Source organism: Triturus cristatus, chromosome 12 (genome assembly GCF_964204655.1).
Source record: "Triturus cristatus chromosome 12, aTriCri1.1, whole genome shotgun sequence".
Taxonomy (NCBI): Eukaryota; Metazoa; Chordata; class Amphibia; order Caudata; family Salamandridae; genus Triturus; species Triturus cristatus.
Window position 1 is genome coordinate 774481545 of NC_140595.1, and position 20479 is coordinate 774502023.

Below are 20479 nucleotides of genomic sequence, written 5' to 3' on the forward strand. Positions count from 1 at the left end.
ATACAAACGTTTTTATAGTAATAGAGTTCCACAAACACTGCTTCCCCTGGTTCCTGTTCTGCTAAAACCTGTGATGCAATTATTCCTTATGCCGCAATCAGTGAAGTTTGCTCCATCTTGACTTCTTAAAAAATGTATACCTCCTGGCCATGACCCACCGTTCCTCATGTAAGACCCTCCTCCAGATTTGGTCATTGTGGCAGCAGCAAGAAAGTCTCACAAATTTGCTCCTTCTTCTTCCGTGCCACCAGACAAGGAAAGCAAACAAATAGATCCTCTTGGCAAAAAGATGCGTGGAACATCAGCATCTACTATGAAGGTTGATTGGTCTCTGTGGGATTCGGTAAACAAATATATGGAGAAACTCTCAAAAGAGGACAGGCAAGATTTCCAAGAGATCTTGAATGAAGGTGGCCTGGTGTGGAACCAGATAATAAGTGCAGCAGCTAATACATCGGATCTTGCTGCTCATGTATTTTGTCATGGTATCTGTGCAGGTAGATTATCTTGTCTCAGATTAGCCAGATTTAAGCCAAAGGCTCAACACAGAATTTTGAATTTACTGTTTTCAGGGAACTCTTTTTCTGTCTCGTGCAGGGGAAACGTCCTTTATAAAGAAGGTTTAAAAACGAAAAGCCTTTAGAATGAAACCTGAATAACGACGGGGTCATTACAATGCCAGTTTTTACAATGAAAGTATAATTACAATGAATGGCTTTACAGCCCATGTCACTACAATGAAATTTAATTCTCAAGCGAGCAGATTTGAGGAAACTTTGTTGCTGTGGGTTTTAGGGCTCAGAGTTGGGGTAGGGGCAGTCTTAGTGCTAAGGGTGTGGGGGGCTGCGCCCGATTACCGAATTTATGGCTCAGGGTTGGGGAAGGTAAAGATGTGATTTAATGACTACGTTTTATGTTTCCCACTCATGGCCAATCGGCTAGGGCTAATGTTGTAGGGGGGTTTTGCCCGGTTGGCAGATTTAGGACTCTGGGTGTGTTGCTGTCTTGTGACACGACACAGGAAACATTGGCCAGTTAGGCCCATGGAGCAAGTGCAGTCGAAAACAGTACTCACCCATGTCCCCACTGCATATACAGGAAGTGGGTGGAAATCTGGAGCAGCTAACGGGAAAATAACCTCACAACCTCCTCATCGGTTCCCACTCATGGCCAATCAGCTACCATTCATCCTCATTCATCAGGTCTCACAGCTCAATTTCTTTTTGACAATGTAATTGTTGTAAATGAGTGCTTTTAAATGATGTTCGTTGTAGCAGTACTTTTAATAAATACCTATATGGTGGTGTGATAATGAGCTTTGTACTAAAACCTGCGGTTATGAAAGCATTCAATCAATCAATCAGGGTACTTGTAAAGCGCGCTACTTACCCGTGAGGGTCCCAAGGCGCTGAGGGGTGGGGGGGGGGGAGGGTGCCGCTACTGCTCGAAGAGCCAGGTCTTGAGGAGCCTTCTGAAGGCGAGAAGGTCTTGGGTCTGTCGTAGGTGGGTTGGGAGGGTGTTCCAGGTTTTGGCGGCGAGGTAAGAGAAGAATCTGCCGCCGGCGGTTGTACATTGGATGCGGGGGACATCTGCGAGGGCGAGGATGGCGGAGCGGAGCTGGCGGGTGGGGGTGTAGAAGCTGAGTCTGCTGTTCAGGTAGGCTGGTCTGGCGTTGTGGAGTGCTTTGTGTGCGTGGGTGAGGAGCTTGAAGGTGATCCTCTTGTCGATGGGGAGCCAGTGCAGGTCTCTCAGGACGGGGGTGATGTGGCTGCGGCGGGGGGCGTTGACGATCAGTCGTGCGGAGGCGTTTTGGATGCGTTGTAGCCGCCGTTGGTGTTTGGCTGGGATTCCTGCGTAGAGTGCGTTGCCGTAGTCCAGTCTGCTGCTGACGAGGGCCTGTGTCACTGTTCTTCTTGTTTCGGTCGGGATCCATTTGTAGATCCGGCGGAGCATGCGTAGAGTGTTGTAGCAGGAGGAGGAGACGGCGTTGAATGCTTGGACATGAAGAGGGAGGAGTCGAGGATGAATCCTAGGTTGCGTGCGTGGTTGGTTGGTATCAGTGCTGTCCCCAGGGCGGTCGGTTACCAGGAGTCGTCCCAGGCTGAGGGGGTGGGTCCGAGGATGAGGACCTCCGTCTTGTCCGAGTTCAGTTTCAGACGGCAATAAAGCATTGGCGTTATTCAGTTTTCATTGTAAAAGCCTTTGTTACAAAGGCTTTCTTTGTTCCGTCATACAACCCTCATGCAGATGACTAGATGTCCAGAATGAAAACAGAGATGAACACTTTGAAGGCTGCTGGTCTAGAGAAGCAAAAAGAATATTGTAGGAGATTTTACTCTCAGAATTCTTTTTTCTCAAAGGGTTCAAATCCCTCACTGGTCTTACCAACAACATCAGCAACAGCCAAGGCAACATGATCACCCTCAAAAACCATCAAGCAGTAGAGGAACACAGCAGGAGTCAGTATCTACAGAAAAACCACCTTCTCAGTAATGTGCCGTTACTTCCTCCTCCTCTGTTTCCCACTCCGATGGGGGTAGTGGCACTTAGTAACAGTTCTGAATGGATATTCTCTTCAATTCAGGTCATCTTCTCTTTCAATTCCGCCAATTAAAACATCAGTTTCACAGAAAAACCTACTGCAAAAAGAAGCCAAAACTCTATTGCAGAAGCATGATGTGGAGGAGGTTCCTCATCACCAGAGAGGACTGGAGATTTATTTCTCATACTTTTTGGTACAAAAGAAAGGGCCAAAGCAAGAATTCAGACCCATTCTAGATCTGCGAGTACTAAATAAGTCCATAAAGAAAAAATAAATCAAAATGTTGTCATTAGACCAAATTTATCCACAACTACATCAAGGAGACTGGATTGTGGTCAATAGATCCCCAAGATTCCTACTTTCACATTCCAATATCAGCAAACCATCGAACCTTTTTACGATTCAAAGTAGGATTTCTTCATTACCAATACAAGGTTCTACCTTTCAAACTAAAATCAGCTCCAAACATTTTTGAGAAATGTATGGCATTCGTCTCAGCTCATTTAAGGAAACAAAAGATCTTTGTTTAGCCTTACCTGGACAATTGGTTGCAGAGACAAAGATACATTACCAATTGTGTCTCAATATGCTAACCAATCTGGGTCTGCAAGTAAAAGTTTACATCCTGTACAGTCCGAAAGATACAATACATGGGAGCAATGCTGGATACCCAATCCGCAAAAGTGTATCCTTCGGAGCAGAGGGTATTGTCAATCAGTCTTAAGTGTCGCAATCTCTTTCATACTCGCTATCCAACAGTGAGACAGAATGCAGCCCCACTAGGTTTGATAGCGTCTTGCATCTTTCAAGTTGTTCATGCAAGACTGCACATGAAGCCCCTGCACCAATGCCTAGAAGACCAGTGGCATCAGCTCTCGGACCACTGAGAAGAGAAACGGACTCTATCACAAGATACAATTCAATTTCTACCAATAGTTGAAACCGCCACAGCACCTCTTGCTAGGAGTACTATTCCATCAGAATCTGCCAACTCAAACATTGATCACAGATGCCTCTCTCCAGGGATGAAGGAGCTCATATGGGACACTTGCAAACCCAAAGGATTTGGTCAGACAATGGAAAGACTTTTCATGTCCATCTGGCCCTGCAATCTTTTTTTCCATCAATACCAATGAATTCCCTTCTTAATCAGGCAGACAATACAACAACAATACATTATCTAAACAAGCAACGAGGGACTCCCTCTCAACCCCTAGTGATAGAAGCTCAAGCCATATGGGAATGGTTAATAGCCAGAAACCTAAGCATAACAGCCATTCATCTTACAGGGGTTCAGAATATACATGCAGATTCACTCAGTGGGGTATATCTGGAAAATCACGACTGGGTTCTAAATGACTAAGTCTAACAATACATTTTCTAAGACTGAGGATATCTGCAAATAGATTTGTTTGCAGACGCAAGCAACAAACAATGCTGAGACTACGCATCCAGATTCTTCCAACCAGGGTCGAAAGGTAATACCCATTTTTATAAATTGGTCAGGTAAATTTCTCTTCACATTTCCCCTAGTTCCTTTCATATTGACAAAAATCATCAACCACTGTAGGTTTATGACCAGGATGATAATGATAGTACCAGAATGGCCTTGTCAATGGCGGTTCACAGATCTTCACCTGTCATAACGGCCACACAAGAGATTTGGGGGACAGATATTGCACCCCAACCATCCATTACTGAACTTGACAGCTTGGCTCCTGAATTCCTCCAATATGGTCATTTAAGCCTGCCAAAAGACTGGATGGACATTTTAAGAGAGGCTTAAAGATCTTGTACAAGAAAATCATATCCCTTTAAGTGGAAGAGATTTTACTTATAGTGCATTCAAAACAGACACAATCCAATCGTGTGTCAGAAAGAAGTGATTATACCCTACTGTCTTCGTTTGCAAAGGCCAGGTTTACAGTTTTCTTCTGTTAAAAGTGCATCTTGCGGCTATAACAGCATATAGAAAATCTCCATCACAAACTTCTTTCTTGAAAATACCTGTAATTAAAGACTTTTTAGAAGGCCTTAAAATAATATTCCCTTCACTTAAGTCACCATCTCCTTTTTGGGAACTTAACTGCCTCTTTACAGCATCTGGCATGGAAGTGCCTTTCCTAGTGACCACCACATAAGCATGCTGAGTGATTGAAATTCAGGCATTGTACTCTGTAGAACCATACAAACGTTTTCGTAGTAATAGATTTGTGATGAGGCCTCGTCCCAGTTTTTTATCCTAAGGTGGTTTCCGACTTCCACATGAATCAAGCCATCTCATTACGGACTTTATTCCCTAATCCATCTACTCCATCTACGCAATCTGAAAGGTCTTTACACTCTCTTGATGGTAAGAGTTCTGAAGTTCTACCTAAATAAAAGCAAAGCCATCAGAAAATCAGATAATCTCTTTATTAATTATGGCCCAGTGAGAACAGGTTTTGCATCATCAAAACAAACGATCTCTAGGAGGATAGTTTCCTGTATATTTCTCTCATACCAACTAGCTGAAAGGTCTCTACCTAGTAGACCTAAAGCACAATCCACAAGGGGGAAGGCTGAAACTGCAGCTCTTCTTAGAAATGTTGCAATTTCAGAAATATGTAAAGCTGCTATATGGAGATCTGCACTTACCTTTACTAGACATTATTGTCTAGATTCAGACTCTAAAGCAGATACTCCAGTAGGACGTTTTTGAGGAACCTTTTCAGGTGATTGTTGGAGCTGGTTTTGTTTCATTTCTGCATCTTATGGAATGGGCTTGCTATTCTATTCCGTACTTATGAGTATTGATGAGCATCCCCTGGCAGAGAAGGAAAAGTTGCTTACCTGTAATCCTTGTTCTCTTCCAGGGGAATCCTCATCAAAGTCATAAGCAACCCTCCCTCCTCCCCGGACAGCAATTATTATAGCTCTCAACAATTGCTTCCCACAGTATTCCTAATCTCCCTAAAAATGACCTGACATAACTCACCTGTGAGGCATGATGGGTTACAGAGGGTGTTCGGAGGTACTTAAAAGCACAGTGCCAGTTTTCTCTACTATTCTTTGAATGGCAGCTTATTGGCCAACAGTGTCTCATATTCCATTTCCTTTTAAAAAACGGTTTGCGGATGACATAGTTTTTTGTAATTGGATTATTTTTAAAATGGAAATCAATGTAGCCTGGCCATTTGTAGCTTTTTTTTAGGCTGCAGATATATATGTAAAGTACTATGTACAAAGTCTATTACATATATATAAATCATTTTTAAGAGTACTCCGGGATCTCCGTAAGTGGACGGGACTATTCAGTGCTTATGACTTTGGTGAGGAGTCCCCTTGAAGAGAACTAGGATTTCAAGTAAGCAACTTTTTCTTCCTCCTTCCTTCCTTCCTACTTCAGCAGCTCCACCACCTCAGCCCTTTCAACCAGTTCATGCACCTCTAATGGATTTTTCTTTACCGCCTTTTTTACATTTCCATTATCTGACTACGAAACCAGTGGCATGTGACGTAGAGTAAGATGTGGCTATGTATGCTAAATCATGATTACTTCAGCCATCATCAGTAAGATGAAGTACATAATTGGCAGGCCCTGAAAATGGACAGAGTTTCTGCTGAAGATCCCAGCTTGAAACCAACACAGATGGACTCTCCACCTGAAGTCCTTTATTGTTTCCCTATGCTAATTGAAGGAGCATTGCAACAATTCAGTCTCCCAATAGTTTCTATTGAGAAGTAGACTTTTTAATTTGCTTTCAAAGCAAGTCAAAGTGTTCGACAAAGTCCATTCCCATCCTAGACAGACATTTGAAGGAAGGACTATCATGCATGAAACATGGCAAAAGACTCCACTTCACTATCCAATCTGTAGAAAAAATATATGGCTTCTGTTTCATCACTGGCAAGCCTCCTGAAGCAAATGAAAACAGATTCAGTAATATCTGCAGCAGCATGGAGACATTCCTGGAATCCAGCAGTGCTCTGTGTGGTGCTTACGGAACATCAAAGATAGCACATAGACATGATGAGAAAATGAATGTTGTTTTTGCGGAGATATATTTTAAAATAATGAATTTAACTGCTATATTATTTAGATATGGTAATTGCAGCACAGCATCACTCAACATATTGAAAAGCTGCCAAAAGTCTGAAGTGAAAAGACAAAGGCCATTCTCATTGTCTCTTTTAATAGATAGGTGCCTCCCTTCAGGCTTGTAACCTTGGATTCCACTGGATGGCAAAAGGGTTGTAGTACAAACATGTTGTTGGCTACGAAGCACATCCTTTTGCCTACTGTTCAGTCTGGGGTGTTAGAAATGGCTTTTAAAGGGCCACACAGTTTCAGCAAACACAGGGGTAATGCCTTACAAGCATTAACAAGCATTTGCAATGCAATATATCTTGCATTTGTGAGAGTTTGAACTATTGGCATTTTAAATGGCAATGCCTTTTATTTATATATTTTACGCACTTTGTACTTATAGTAGTTGCTTACGAGAAGCAAGGCTGGCAGTAAAAGAGGTGCTGTTACTGCCAGCCTTGCTTCTTGTAAGCAAGGACTATAATGTACAAAGTGCGTCTGTGCGCACCTTTTGCAGGTTTTCAAAACACATACATTAAAGGCATTGTCATTTAAAATACAAATTGCTCAAACTCTCGCAAATGGGTAACCTATTGCATTGTGAATACGTGTTGTTTTTGTAACTCTTTACTCTGATATTCTAAAGAGCTATTGACTCTGTAGTCCTATATGACAACATCCAAATCAAAGGAAGGCCTGATTGTCGTTAATTTCCAATAATGGATAAAGGGGAATATTTTATTCCTTTAGGATTTATACAAAAAATAAATTCACCAACAAATTCGGTGTAAATTAGTTTTGTGAACAATCCTAGTGACATCAGGAAATCACATATGGTGCTAAACAAAATAACAGATAGCACATTGTGGCTCTTTTGAAGAGGCGTCTTCTACCATCACGGTGGGACACTAACAATATTTGGTTTAGCAATATTTGGTTGAAAGCAGAATTCAACATGCAAGAAATAATAGAATGGGGCACTGGCTGACCCGGAACTGCATTAATTATCACAACCCTTGACGTAGTGAATGACCGAAAACAGGGCTCATCATTAACAGTTATTTTCATTCGTCTGTGGAACACACTTTATCGACCTCAAAAGGATGAATGGCTAAGTCTGCCACACCAGGTTTGAATGTGAATTATATGGTGCTTAGGCTGGGCACTCGCCCACTGAATTTCTTTGTTCGCATATCACGTACAGATCGGTGCCTTCAAAAAAGGCTTTTGATGGTGGCCTGTTGGTCTCTGTCTGCAGCAAGAGGAAGAATCTGTTCTTGCAATCCCATGGGCACCCTATTATTCACCATATATGAGAGCCAGATAGGTTATGCTGCCAAATGCCAGTCAGGGATTCAAAATGGCAAAGTACCCACTTAATAAAGAGCACGCGCCCAAAACACAGTGTCTCACCATACATGTAGACTTGAAGCATGCATGTGTCTAAGTATGAGCAAGTGTAAATGTAGGAAATGTCTGTAGCTAAACCTGTCATCAAAGCACACCAAACCGGATACAGCAAGTAGTTTCAGTAGTGTCTGGACTAGTCTCGCAACTCACTGAGGTATGCTACACATGAAATCAAAGAGAGTAGTCCCATCATGTTGGAAACAACCAGAACAAACCCCAAGAGTGTGTTTTTTTAGAGTTACCAATGCCACAGTCATGCAATCCGTGATGTTTGTATCACAAGTGTGTCCATATTTACCTCACGTGTACCGTTAATATTGTGTCTGATTCTGCTCTGCCAGGTTTAGAACCTATGCCCTTACGGGTTTAAATACATACCTCTGCATTGTCACTGGGGCGTTAGTTAACCAGGCTATCATCCGTACAAATAACAACCACATCACATGTGTACAGGGCACACCCACGCCACGTGCAAAAGAAATACCGAGGGGGGGACGGCTCTTAATGTGAAGCGGGATGGGGGAAGAGAAAGAGCTTCAAGGAGCATGCCGTGGCATGCACAACAACAAAAGAAAGGCGGAATGAAATACCGAGACAGGGGCCGGCTCTTAATGCGAAGCGGGAAGGGGGAAGAACAAGAGCTTCAAGGAGCATGCCATGGGGTGGAAAACAAAAGAAAGATGGAAAGAAATACCGCGGGGGGCTCTTAATGCAAAGTAGGAGGGGGAAGAAAAATGGCTTGAAGGAGAACAAAGTGGGGTGCAAAACAAAAGAAAGGTGGCGCCCGCTTCATACCTGGTGACACCGCCACGCATAATGTGAAAGTCAGCAGACAGTTGAAAAGTGACCCCATTGCAGGAAAGCATGTCGTGCCAGCAATAGAAGAAAGCTGTTTAAGAAAATAGTGCTCACAGACTGTAAATAAAACATATAGAGTAACAACACTCATAAAAAGGGCCGGTCCTCATGGAAGGTTACAAAAGGAGAAAAGGCGGTACTGAGGAGGGACGACTAAGCCTATTCACAAATCAAAAGCAACCATTTAGAAAGGACAGTAACAAGAGCCAATTGAAAAAAATGGGCGGAGCTTCAAGTCCATACCTGAATACATCATGTCTTGAAGAGACAGCTTAAGCGTTGCCTAGGCGAGACCTAAAAATGGACATTGATACATCGAGATAGACATTGATACAGTGAGAGTGCTTGCTTTATTGCAATGCATGCAAGGCTTCTCTTACTTCAAATGTCAACCTTATGGGCAAAAAGGGTTTTATTAACTGGGGACATCAAGTTATTTTCATCTGTAGAGGGAAGGATACGATCTTTCATCCCAGTCCACATTACATTATGAAAGAGGTCAGTCAGGAGGCTGAAAACAGGCAATGAGCCATCATCCAACAAGCCAAGACATTGCAGGTATATGTGACTACCTGGCAAGCACGCTTTCTTCATCTCCCAAACTTGTGGGGGAGGGAAGTCAAAGCTTATTGACTTTATCTTCCAATTTGACATCCAGTTATATTCAGTTGCTTGGGGTTTGCATTTTATAAAGTATAAGCACACAATAGAATTAATTTCAGGGCCGCCACCCATCTTTCCAAAGGAGGAGCCTCATTTACACGTGGAAACTATGTGATTAGACATTATCAAACTACTTGTCAAGGTGGCCATAGAACCAGTGCAGAAAGGTTTTTTCTTATTCTCAAGAAAACAAGGAAGTAGTGGCCCATTTGGAACTAAGAGCACTAAACAAACATCCTTCAGTTTATCAACTGCAAAGATATTCTACGGTTTATGGTGGATGACTGACACTATCAATTCAAGGCCCTTCTCTTTGGCCTCAAATTAGCACCCAGAGCATTTACAAATTGTCTGGCACTGGTGACAGCCCATAAAGGACTTTAGGAGGTGAGTTTTCTGTACCTGGACAACTGACTTATCAAAGTTATTTCTCAGGGAGAAATTACTGAAGCAAGCAGTTGAGACTAAGTATGTTAGAAAAACTAGGCCTTAAACTCTCACCAAGAGGAAATCAAAGATCACCTCTTAACAAGAACTCTGCTTCTAGAGGCAAGCATCTGTGCCAAGACTCTAATGTTACCTTTCCTAGGAAGTAGGGAATAGACTATTGACATTGGTGCATGACATCCATGCAAAATCACAGTAAAATAATCTAGGGAAAATCTAAAGAACTAATGGGGATGAGGTTGTCCTGTATTTCCCTGATTCTACAGTGTCACTTGAACATGAGACCACTCCAAGAACAGTTGGATATTGAATGAAAACAAATGTCAGGACTTTAGGACAAACACATTCTAATAATTTCAGAAATCAAACAGGCCCTAACTTGTTGGATGCACACGGAAAATATATATGGAGTTAAACATCTTTACACTATAGAACTGCAATTCCATCTCATGATGGATGCCATATTACTTTTTATTATATATTAAAACAAGTAAGAACAAAATCGGAATCACTGTCGTAGAAAGCTCAGCTCTGTTGGCACTGGGTCCTAACACATGGAATCACGCTGCAGTGTAGCATGTGCCATGGCTTCAGAACATTATTGCAGATGCCTTAAGTAGAGGTAATGCAGATTGTCATGGATGGGAAGTGCATGCAAGAAAACAACAGCTGGTGTTTCAGAGGTGGGTTATGCCTCCTTTGGATCTCTTCAGAATGCCACACAACACAAAATGCCAAACCTTCACCAGCAGGTGGTGCTGTCTCTGGACTCAAGGGGAAGTGCTTTCGATTTATTGCTCAGGAACGTTGCCTTATGTTTTTTCTTCAATTACCCATTACACAAGGGTTCTTTGGAAGCTGAAGATGCCAGAGGGTGGCGACTTTTCAACGCTCTTGGGCAGGCAAGCCTCTATAACGTACTGGACATGATGGAGAACTTCTCCAACCATCAACCTACTTTTGTAGGTTGGGGCAAAGAGTCAGCTATAAATTATATGTTTGATTCTAGGACCCTTGAACGGTTTGTATGCCCTGGCAAGGTTCACAAATCCTGTTACAGTGATCACAACCCCACTGAGGTTAGGATGGAGATACCAGTTGGTAGTCGCTTTGATCCAATTCCAGGATTAATCAGCTTAACCCAAAAAGATTGGGATCTTACTGTCAAATGGCAGTATATTAATCAATCCCTATTCTGCTACAAACCTTAGTCGGCTGAAATCTGTCCATGAATATGGAGTCGTTGTTAATGCTAGAAGGTTTCTCCGACCATGGTTCTAGATGCCTTCCAGCTTCTAAAGCATTCCATAAGAACTATTATAATTGAACTCTTTGGGTCCTGCAGATCCCCCAAGATGGGCTGGTATGATCAAGGGTGAAGGCCAGTCAATAAGCTGCTCCGTGAAGCCCTTAATGCCAGGCCAAGAAACCAGCAGGACATTACAACTGCAAGAGTAGCCTATAAGAATTCCATTAAGAACAGAAAGCTAACCTTAAAAGAGGAAACATGGGAGCATCTAGTAACCACCTGCAACACCAGGAATGCTAGGCGTTTTGAGGGAAATGTTAATGGGAAGCAGCCTTGCTCTGACCTACCTGTTGACAAAGGTTCAACCATTACTCCCATCCAATGGGTGGTGCCCTTTAAAAAAAGTTATGCATTATATGTGGATGGGCTTTCGCCTGCCACTGAGGGCGCTTCGTTGTTCCCAATAGGTATTACATTTGAGCTGGGGGAAGTACGCTCTGCCATCTTAGCCAGCTTCTCTAACAAAGAACCCTGGCCAGATGGGGGTCCCCATTGATCTTTATAAAGCTAATATCTCACTTTGGGCCCCCTTATTAACTAACACCTTAAATGTAGCTACTTCATCTAATATTCCTAACTCATGGAAAGCTGAAGTCATTGTACCTGTTTTTTAAAAGGGTAGTAGGCAGAATCTCACTTGCTATATAGCCATTTCTCTCTTAGATTCTGATGTTATAATCATGGGTTGGATAATTCTACATCGTATTGAAGACTGAGCCCAATTTAACGACATTCTTTGCCCAGCCCAATGTAGTTTAAGAGCAGGTAGGGGAAGAATGCCTGAACTTACACCTGATAATTGGGAAATATATTATAGCTAAGAAGGGAGCCATCTATTAAGCATCCATGAATCTGAGTAGTGCTTGCGATCGGGTCAGCAAATCAAAGTTATGGAGTTATTTTGGCTGATCTTGGGTTGCCCCAGCCATTGTTTGACTTACTATGTGTCAACGCGTTGATTAGATATGGTTTGGGAGGGGATCATACTCTAGCCCTCAGGGAGTTAGGCAAGGATGTGTTTTAGCACTTTTTTTTATTATTATATATATATCAACGGTTTGAATTCCTTTCCGGCAGCCAATGGGAAGGACATTCCTAAGGTGAAATCCACAGATGTGCCATCTTTTCTACATGCAGACGGTGCGGTGCTACTCTCTCACACCCCAAATGGCCTTAAGGGTCTTGTTGACTTATTTGTTAAGTTTATGGACAATCTGGAGCTGCATACCAATATCGCCAAAACACATTATATGATTTGTGGGAGGCAGACCAGCAATCCAAGGCCTATTACTATTAAAGGGAAGATTATTTCTAGGGTGCTCGCCTTTCCCTCTTTAAGGGTTACCTTTGACCAACATAATAGTTGGATGTCCTGTCTTGTGAACTTATGTTCATGTTTCAATCAAGCTTGTGGATGCCTTTTTAGGTTTGCATCTACAGTGGGTAGTAAATCCACTTGGCCAATGTTGGAAATAAATAGAATGAAATGCCTCTTTGTTTTGTTATATGGTGCCACTGAACCGTATCTCTCCTTTGTTCACAAACCCTGGGTGAGATGCCTTCTTATGAAGTTTCGTTTGCGGACAATTTGTTCTCTCCTTTGTTTCTCTCCAGGACAATATAATCTGAATTCTATTGAAATCTGTTCTAGTGATGGTATCTCCTTCCAGTCTTTGGAACATCTGTTAATGTTCTGTATGTATTATGATCCCCTTCCCCAAGGGTTCCTGTTGCCTATTCTCAAGTCCGGGGGCTTTTACCAATACGGATTGACTTCTCTTTTTATCTGAAATTGTTCACTGATCATGCAGTGTCTTTTGCGGATTGTTCCTTTTTGAAAAATGCTCTGCATTGGAACAAAGTGATACATTATTAAACTGTTAACTGTTTTTTAAGCTTCAGGGCAAATGTGATCCATGATGGAATTCTTTTTATTTTTGTATGTTTTTATATAATTTTTTAACAATATCTTTTGTATTTATATTGTATATCGAGTATGCTATTTTTATGCAATTTTTATGATTATATATTTTATAATCGAATAAAGATTTTTTATCATCGTCTGAAGAATGAATCATGCACCCTACTACTAATTGCACCAGCTTGGGCAAGGCACTTTTGATACAAATAAGTTTGGTATCAATCAATAAAAACACCAATTAAATTCATACTGGTCCCATAGAACCAAGTTGAAGCTTTACATCACAGTCTTTCCTGCCTGCATCTGACTGCATGGCTGCTTCAAAAATAGAGTATGGTTTCCTCAACATTTCATGATGCTATCAAAAAACTCTCCAAGTGTCTAGGGCAGCTTCCACTTTGAAGGCCTAGCACTTTAAATGGAAACACTTTTGTATTTGGGCCTCTTCTCAAGGCATCCATCGCCTAACAATGGGTCCTTATAAGATATTGCCATACATTCTATGCCTGGCAGAGTGAGGCTTAACGTATTTCATAGTTAGAGTACATCTGGCAGCTATTTCAATGTGCCTTAAGACTACAATTGCCCCTTCTCTATTCTCGACTAGAATAGTGAAAGAATTATTCAATGGGCTTTTCTACACCTTAACCCCCTTTCAAAAAGTCCACTGACTTGGGAGCTCAAAACTATTGGATGGACTATTTTTAAATGCCCTATCAACCCCATTACATAAGGAGAATCTCTTAAAAGGCTTTTATGGAAAAGAATATTTCTTTTGACCATGACATTCAGAACGCGTGCACACTTTCAAAATTCAAGCATTTTCATTTTTCATTTATCTGAAGTTTGATCAAAAGTATGGGACTGATTATGAAGTGTTGGCGGCCAGACCCACAGCGGTCGGGGGAAGATCGCCCTCTCCACCAGGATCAGTGATCCCAACAGGGTGGCGGTTGGAATTGTTTCCCGAATGGCGGCGGTGCCGGGGCAAGCCCCGCCGTCGGGATTTTCTGACAGCCTTTTCATGGTGGGAAGACCGCTATGAAAAGACTTTGTTAAATAGAATTTGGGGCCCGTCCTTAATGGGTCACTGTAAAGTGGCCCTGGGGGCACATGTAGTGCTCCCACGCACCTCCATGCACCACATGGTGCATGGCACATGGTCCATGGATCTTCTGAAAGTGTTTCTTTTCACAGCAGCTTGTGCTACGGCCCTTTTCCTGAGCCGCAGCACAAGCCAACACAAAAAGGAGCACTTTGCAACCACCAGCCCTGCGGCCTCTTCATAATGCAGCAGTTGGGTGGTCTCCTGACAATAGTTGCTTTCTTGTAAAACACATTGCTCACTGTGTATATTTTTTTTCTATCTCTTTCTATCATGGCAAAGCTGGATGACCTCTCAGACAGAGGACTGGAGATCACTACGTTAGAGGCATGGTTGTCACAGCACTTTTCACTGGAATGCCACTTACCGACGTATTCATGGCAGCAAAATGGGTGTCTGTGCATACCTTTGCCAAATATTATTCTCTAGATATCCGGTCAAAGAGTTAATTACTTTTGGATAGCTGGTGCTGCACAACCTGTTTCATTAAGTTGAACATCATTTATTTCCTTCTGTGCTTACTGTATGATGTTACTTACTGCATTGGAAATTTTAATTCAGTCATGTAAATATATGAAGGATCCAGTGTTGGAGAAGAAACAATTAGTTGCCTTTAACTACAATTCTTCAGCATTGGTACCTTTCCTAAATCTACTTGCACCTACCCTCCTCCCCGAATGTATGACGTTACAGCGCATGCCTCTACAACGCAGTTTTTACATCGCAACATCCATTGCAACGCATGATTTTACATCACATGCCATAACAACGCATTTTTAGAAACTACATTTCCAGCGCATTCCATTACATCGCATTATACCATTACAATGCATACCATTACAACGCATACCATTACATTGCATTTAAGGTAAGTGTTGGATAGTGTAGGGGTAAAAATTACTATTCCCACTCCAGTGGGTGCAACAGTAGGGAAAGTGTTGGATAGTGTAGGGGTAACAATTACTATTCCCACTCCAGTGAGTGCAACAGTAAGGTACGTGTCGGCTAGTGTAAGGGTAAAAGCTATGCGTTGTAATGGCATGCGTTGTAATGGTATGCGTTGTAGTGACATGTGTTGTAATGGTATGCGTTGTAGTGACATGTGATATAATGGCTGTGTTGTAATGTCATGCAATGTAAAGGATGTTGTAATGACTGCATTGTAAAGGTAGTGCGATGTAATGACTGCGTTGTAAAGGTTGTTTCCCTCCTCCCCTTTCATGAGGCTACCAGTAGTCATAAATTTGACAGTTTGTTTTTCTCAGGACGGTTGTGCCTCTCCGTCTCAGTGGCTGGAGGTTGGGTCACAAATGAGGTGGATTGGCTGCTAATAAATAGTCCATGGCAGTTTTCAATGTTATTTTCTCTATTGGTATACTCTCCAAAATGAAAATTAGGAGCAAACTTCTGAACCAGCTGATTCTTCTACATACTGATACCTGGATCCAAATCAAGCTAGGGGCTGGAGAAAGTATATCACGGAGAATCCCGACAACTAAGGGTCTGAAGCAGGGGTGCGTGCTGGCGCCTATCCTGTTCAACCTGTTCTTGGCAGACCTTTCGCCAGAACTGGATAAGTGCAGCCATCATGCCCCAAACTTCGGCGGTTTCCCCCTATCAAATTTACTATACGTAAATGACCTGGTTCTGATCAGCCGCACTCCGATTGGCTTACAACACCTACTACATACCACGAGCAACTTCTCCAACAGAAATGGCCTACAAATTAATCTCAGCAAAACTAACGTGATGGTTATTAACTGGAAAAATAAATCACACCACTTCCAATGGGTTCTGGAAGGGAAGAAACCCGATATTGTCAGTGAATGTAAATACTTGGGCATAATTTTGGACACTAAAGGCACGTTCCTTCCGCAAAAAGCATCTATAAAAGGTTGAGGAACCCTGTTGGCAGTTGCACTAAAAAATATTAAACAAAAAATAAGTGGCCCAAGTTTTACCCCCTTGCTACAGGTAATCTGCGCAAAACTCCTCCCAACCATTACTTACGGAAGCGAGTGCCTCAGAGGGAGAGATGCCGACACCCTAGACAAGACAGTAACAAAGGCAATGAGAATCATTTTTAACCTCCCAGGCTATACATCACCAGCCCAAATCAGGTTAGAGTTCAGCATTTCAAAGCAACAAACCACACGAAAGGGAGCCTACCTGAAATGCTGGCACAAAATCAAAGGAGCAGAACCAGGCTCACTAAATGAATTATTATGGAATGAATTGAATCAGAAAAAAGACTGTGCAGCCTTGATTTATGTAAAAGAGTCCTTGGCCAGCTTGGCCTTAGAAGCCCACTGGGACACAATTGGGATCCGTAAAACCTTTAAGGAGCCTGTCAACAAAACAGTAAAAATCATATCCAATCTCGAAGACAAAGCCTCCCTGTCTGAAAGAGCACATGATTGGTTTGTTATCCAGAGCCACAAAAACTGCTCCTCACAAAACTATCTAGGGACTGGATTTACCAGGACCAAAAAAGAAAAATTTCTGAACTTCCGGATGGGCATTCTACCGATACTGCCGCATTTACCCCCATGGAAACGGCCACAATCTAAAACAACATGCAGACTGTGTGCCGAGGCTGAGGAAGATACTCTACACATTGTCTGCACATGCAAACGCTTAGACAGGGAAAGAAGATCCATACTAAAACCCGCCTTGAACAGACTATGCATTAGAACCTGCAGACTGTCTAGTTCGCTTCCTCGATGCTGCGAGAAAGAAACTAAAGGCGACAGAGAAGGAATATAACATTGAATCAAAGAACAGCAACTTATAACATCCTGTGCATTTTTATACATATTTTAAGAGCAGTTTTAACAGAAAAGTGCTAACTGATTGTTTTAATATCTTTACCTGATGGTATTAAGTGCAAAGACCTTTGCAATCAGAGACTGTGATTATAGAAACTTGGAACTGTTACAAGAGACTTAATTCTATTAATCCGGAATGAAGAAACATTTACAGACGGCCACAGCATCTCATATGAATGAAATATTGATATGACAACATTTTGTGTTTTATTTAGCTATGCATACACTGCTTGCTCAATTTTATCATGCCCCTTTTTTTTTTTATTATGCAATGGTTTTTATTAACTAAGCATGTAATAAATATTTGCTCTATTTACTCTTACTCTATTGGTATACTGCTGTGTTAACATAGACTACTGAGGAGTCCCTGCCTGATATCAGGTAATAACATAAGAATCTATGAAAGATACCAATCCTTACAAACTGTAGTTACAGATAGGTAACTTTTCTTAGATCCTGTTTGTCACTTAAAATAGCGGAGCATTCTGAGGGCTACTTCTTCTGAGTTGGCAATCTCTAGGAACACTGTATTGTGACATGTTTTAGATTGGGCATCAGTAGACATATACATAGCTTCCCAAACGGCTGGTCTCAGCTGGAGGAGTTGGTTATTTACCAATTGGTCATCAGAAATGCCAGTTCAATGTGCATGTGTAATTGTTTTGCAACATGTATTCAAAGCCCATGTGCAAATGTATATCGATTAGCTGTAGGTCATCATGCTGCAAATCTGATTTTTATCAGGCTAATGGTGCTAGACTTGTATCTAAATTGCCATGCTGTGGGGAAATTTTTATCGTCCAATGTGAAATTAAGGTAACTATTGACTTGCCTTTACAATTTGAGTAGCTTAATAGGTAATATAATGTTAAGCATGGATCTATGCCATGTAATCAGTATTGTTCTTTTCTTAGCTCAATGTTACTGGATGTTTTAGTCTATTTATTGTCTGTATTGAATACATTCTACAATGTTTTGTAAATTGTCTTTGTGCTATTAATGATTCCAAATAAACTACATATGATGATGATGGTGCTTACTCTACTACTTTATATCTTTCCTTAACATGAAAATTAGAAGCAACAATTCCTCAAATATCTCATAATTCATGGGGTCACGTCAACCCACCCACCTAACCCCAGGTATCACTAGAACTGTCCTGTCTGCATTTTCTGCCCTCTAGCCTTTCCCAAAGAATGTTCTGAAGGGGGCATCATGGTTTCGGTTCTGAAGAAGTGAAGGGGAAACTGCAGGGATAAGGATGTACATGACTTTACTGAATAAAGCTTCAAAAAGTATTTATTTTTTTGTTGGTTGGTTGCTCTTTAACTCAACTCTAAGGATATATGGTTAGTTTTGTCCACATAGAAGTTTTGCAGATTTTGTCCTGATGGGAATTGAGGGTGGCATGTTTTAACTGCTTTTGTCTAGTTCATTTCTTTGTATTTGAATTACTCTCTTTATCATCATGGTGGTTGAAGAGGTCTGCTCCTTACTTGTTGGAGGAGGGTTCCCCTACCACCTTGAACTGGTAAAAAAACTTGCCTGAAAAGTAAGACTTTCAGAGACTCAAGTTTAAGTTGTCACGGGGTGCAGAAATGTGTGTATGTTTCTGGGGGTAGAAAGAACCTTTCCTGGCAGACCGCCTTACAGTTGTTCAGTTCTTTTTAACAGAGGAATTCAGCAGCTTAATGTGGCTGACTTGTTCTGAATTCTTTGCCATTTATTACTCGGGAAGACTATATAGACAGGGTAATATTGTCCTAAATGTGGGGCAATAAGGGCCCTTACAAAGCCTGTACAATGATTAAAGTGCAAAACTGAGTTTTTTTCAAGAATGTTCAGTTGATGATTACCCCCGCCCCACTTTATTTGGGGATACACGTGTTGTTGCTCAATGTGCTGCAGAGACCTTGAGTGATGTTTGAGTATAGGATATGAGTGACCTGGTATTGCTTAATGTTAGGCAACATTTTTACACTGCTCTTTCGTTATCCCTCCTCTCCAAGTTAACATCATTGAAAGGGATATTGACGGGGCGGCATCTTGTATGTAAATGCTTTAGGCCTCAGATCCATAATATTTGGCTTTGTGATTACTGTTCCTTCTCAGATGGTCATCACTGCCAGTCAAATCCAGTGGACAACTGATGTCACAAAGTCACTCATAAGTGCCAAGGAAAGAGCAGACAAGAAGTTTCTCAAGGTCATGAAAAAGAAGCAGGTGAGGTACTTAGCAGTGAGGCCATATTTCCTATCCTTAACATCTAATATCTTAAGCTATTATGTATGTTTGACACAAAATGGCCATTTAAGAGGTATACGCTCCCTGACTTTTTAATTATAATCTCTTTAAAAGGCCCTTCTGTGGCGTATTGACGTTTGCAGTTCTTATTCTAATATGAAATGGCAAATTGATGAGCAATATTGCCATGAAGGTTTTTGTCAGATTATAATATGTGCTTCCGTTCTGCAGTTCACTCCTATATTGGTCTTGTGTGTACAATAAAATTAAGGAACTTGCCTTATGGCTTGCTTACTCCCTGGCAGGTATCCTTGTTAAATAAGTACTCTGAATCTATCAGAGGAAACCTGAGCAAGATCTTACGTCTGAAGATTGTTGCCCTGGTAACAGTCGAAGTCCACGCCAGGGATGTTATCGAAAAGATGCTGAAGAGTGGAGTCATGGATGTAACATCATTTGAGTGGCTCAGTCAGCTCCGTCTTTACTGGGACAAGGTGAGATTGTTGCATATCTCCTACCTTCTCCTTCCTGCCTCCAACTTTGGAAAGGAAGTGTTGCTGTTTTTGTTGATTTTTTTCCTCTGTGAGGCAGTGTAATATCTCTCTTTTCTAACTTTTTGACAGGATGTGGATGACTGCATCATTCGGCAAACCAATACTCAGTTCCAGTATGGCTATGAGTACCTGGGCAACTCAGGTCGCTTGGTTATCACCCCACTCACAGACAGGTAGAGTCTGAAGAATGGTTGGACTGGACTTTTTTTTGGTGACTGACATTCAAGAATCAGGGGCATGGCTTGAGAGGAAATCTTTCACAGTGTTTTGTTTTATGGAAAATGCAAATGCAACACAGGACACCTTGTCAAAAGTCAGTAGTGAAATGTTTCACTAACACAATGGGTGTCACATTGCTTAACAGTGAGGATGTGGTCAGTTGTTTAGTGTTAGTGGAATAATCAGCAACACGCAGGAAAACACAAGACGTCTGTAGGCACACATCCTGCCTGTGACAAGGAGGTTGCAATACATGGCAAAAATATCTTGTAAAAAATTCTGTGTGTGTGAAAATCCATTTCATGGTTAA

General features: G+C 41.6%; 1 protein-coding gene across 1 annotated transcript in view; it reads left to right on the plus strand.

Annotated features, from left to right (window-relative positions):
• The window catches only part of DNAH2 (dynein axonemal heavy chain 2), a 2945517-nt gene that overhangs the window by 914100 nt on the left and 2010938 nt on the right, over positions 1 to 20479 (plus strand). Inside the window, exons 34-36 of the mRNA XM_085638712.1 lie at positions 19265 to 19375; positions 19702 to 19890; positions 20020 to 20123. Of these exons, the coding sequence (XP_085494838.1) occupies positions 19265 to 19375; positions 19702 to 19890; positions 20020 to 20123 (404 nt within the window). The remainder of the gene's footprint in view (positions 1 to 19264; positions 19376 to 19701; positions 19891 to 20019; positions 20124 to 20479) is intronic.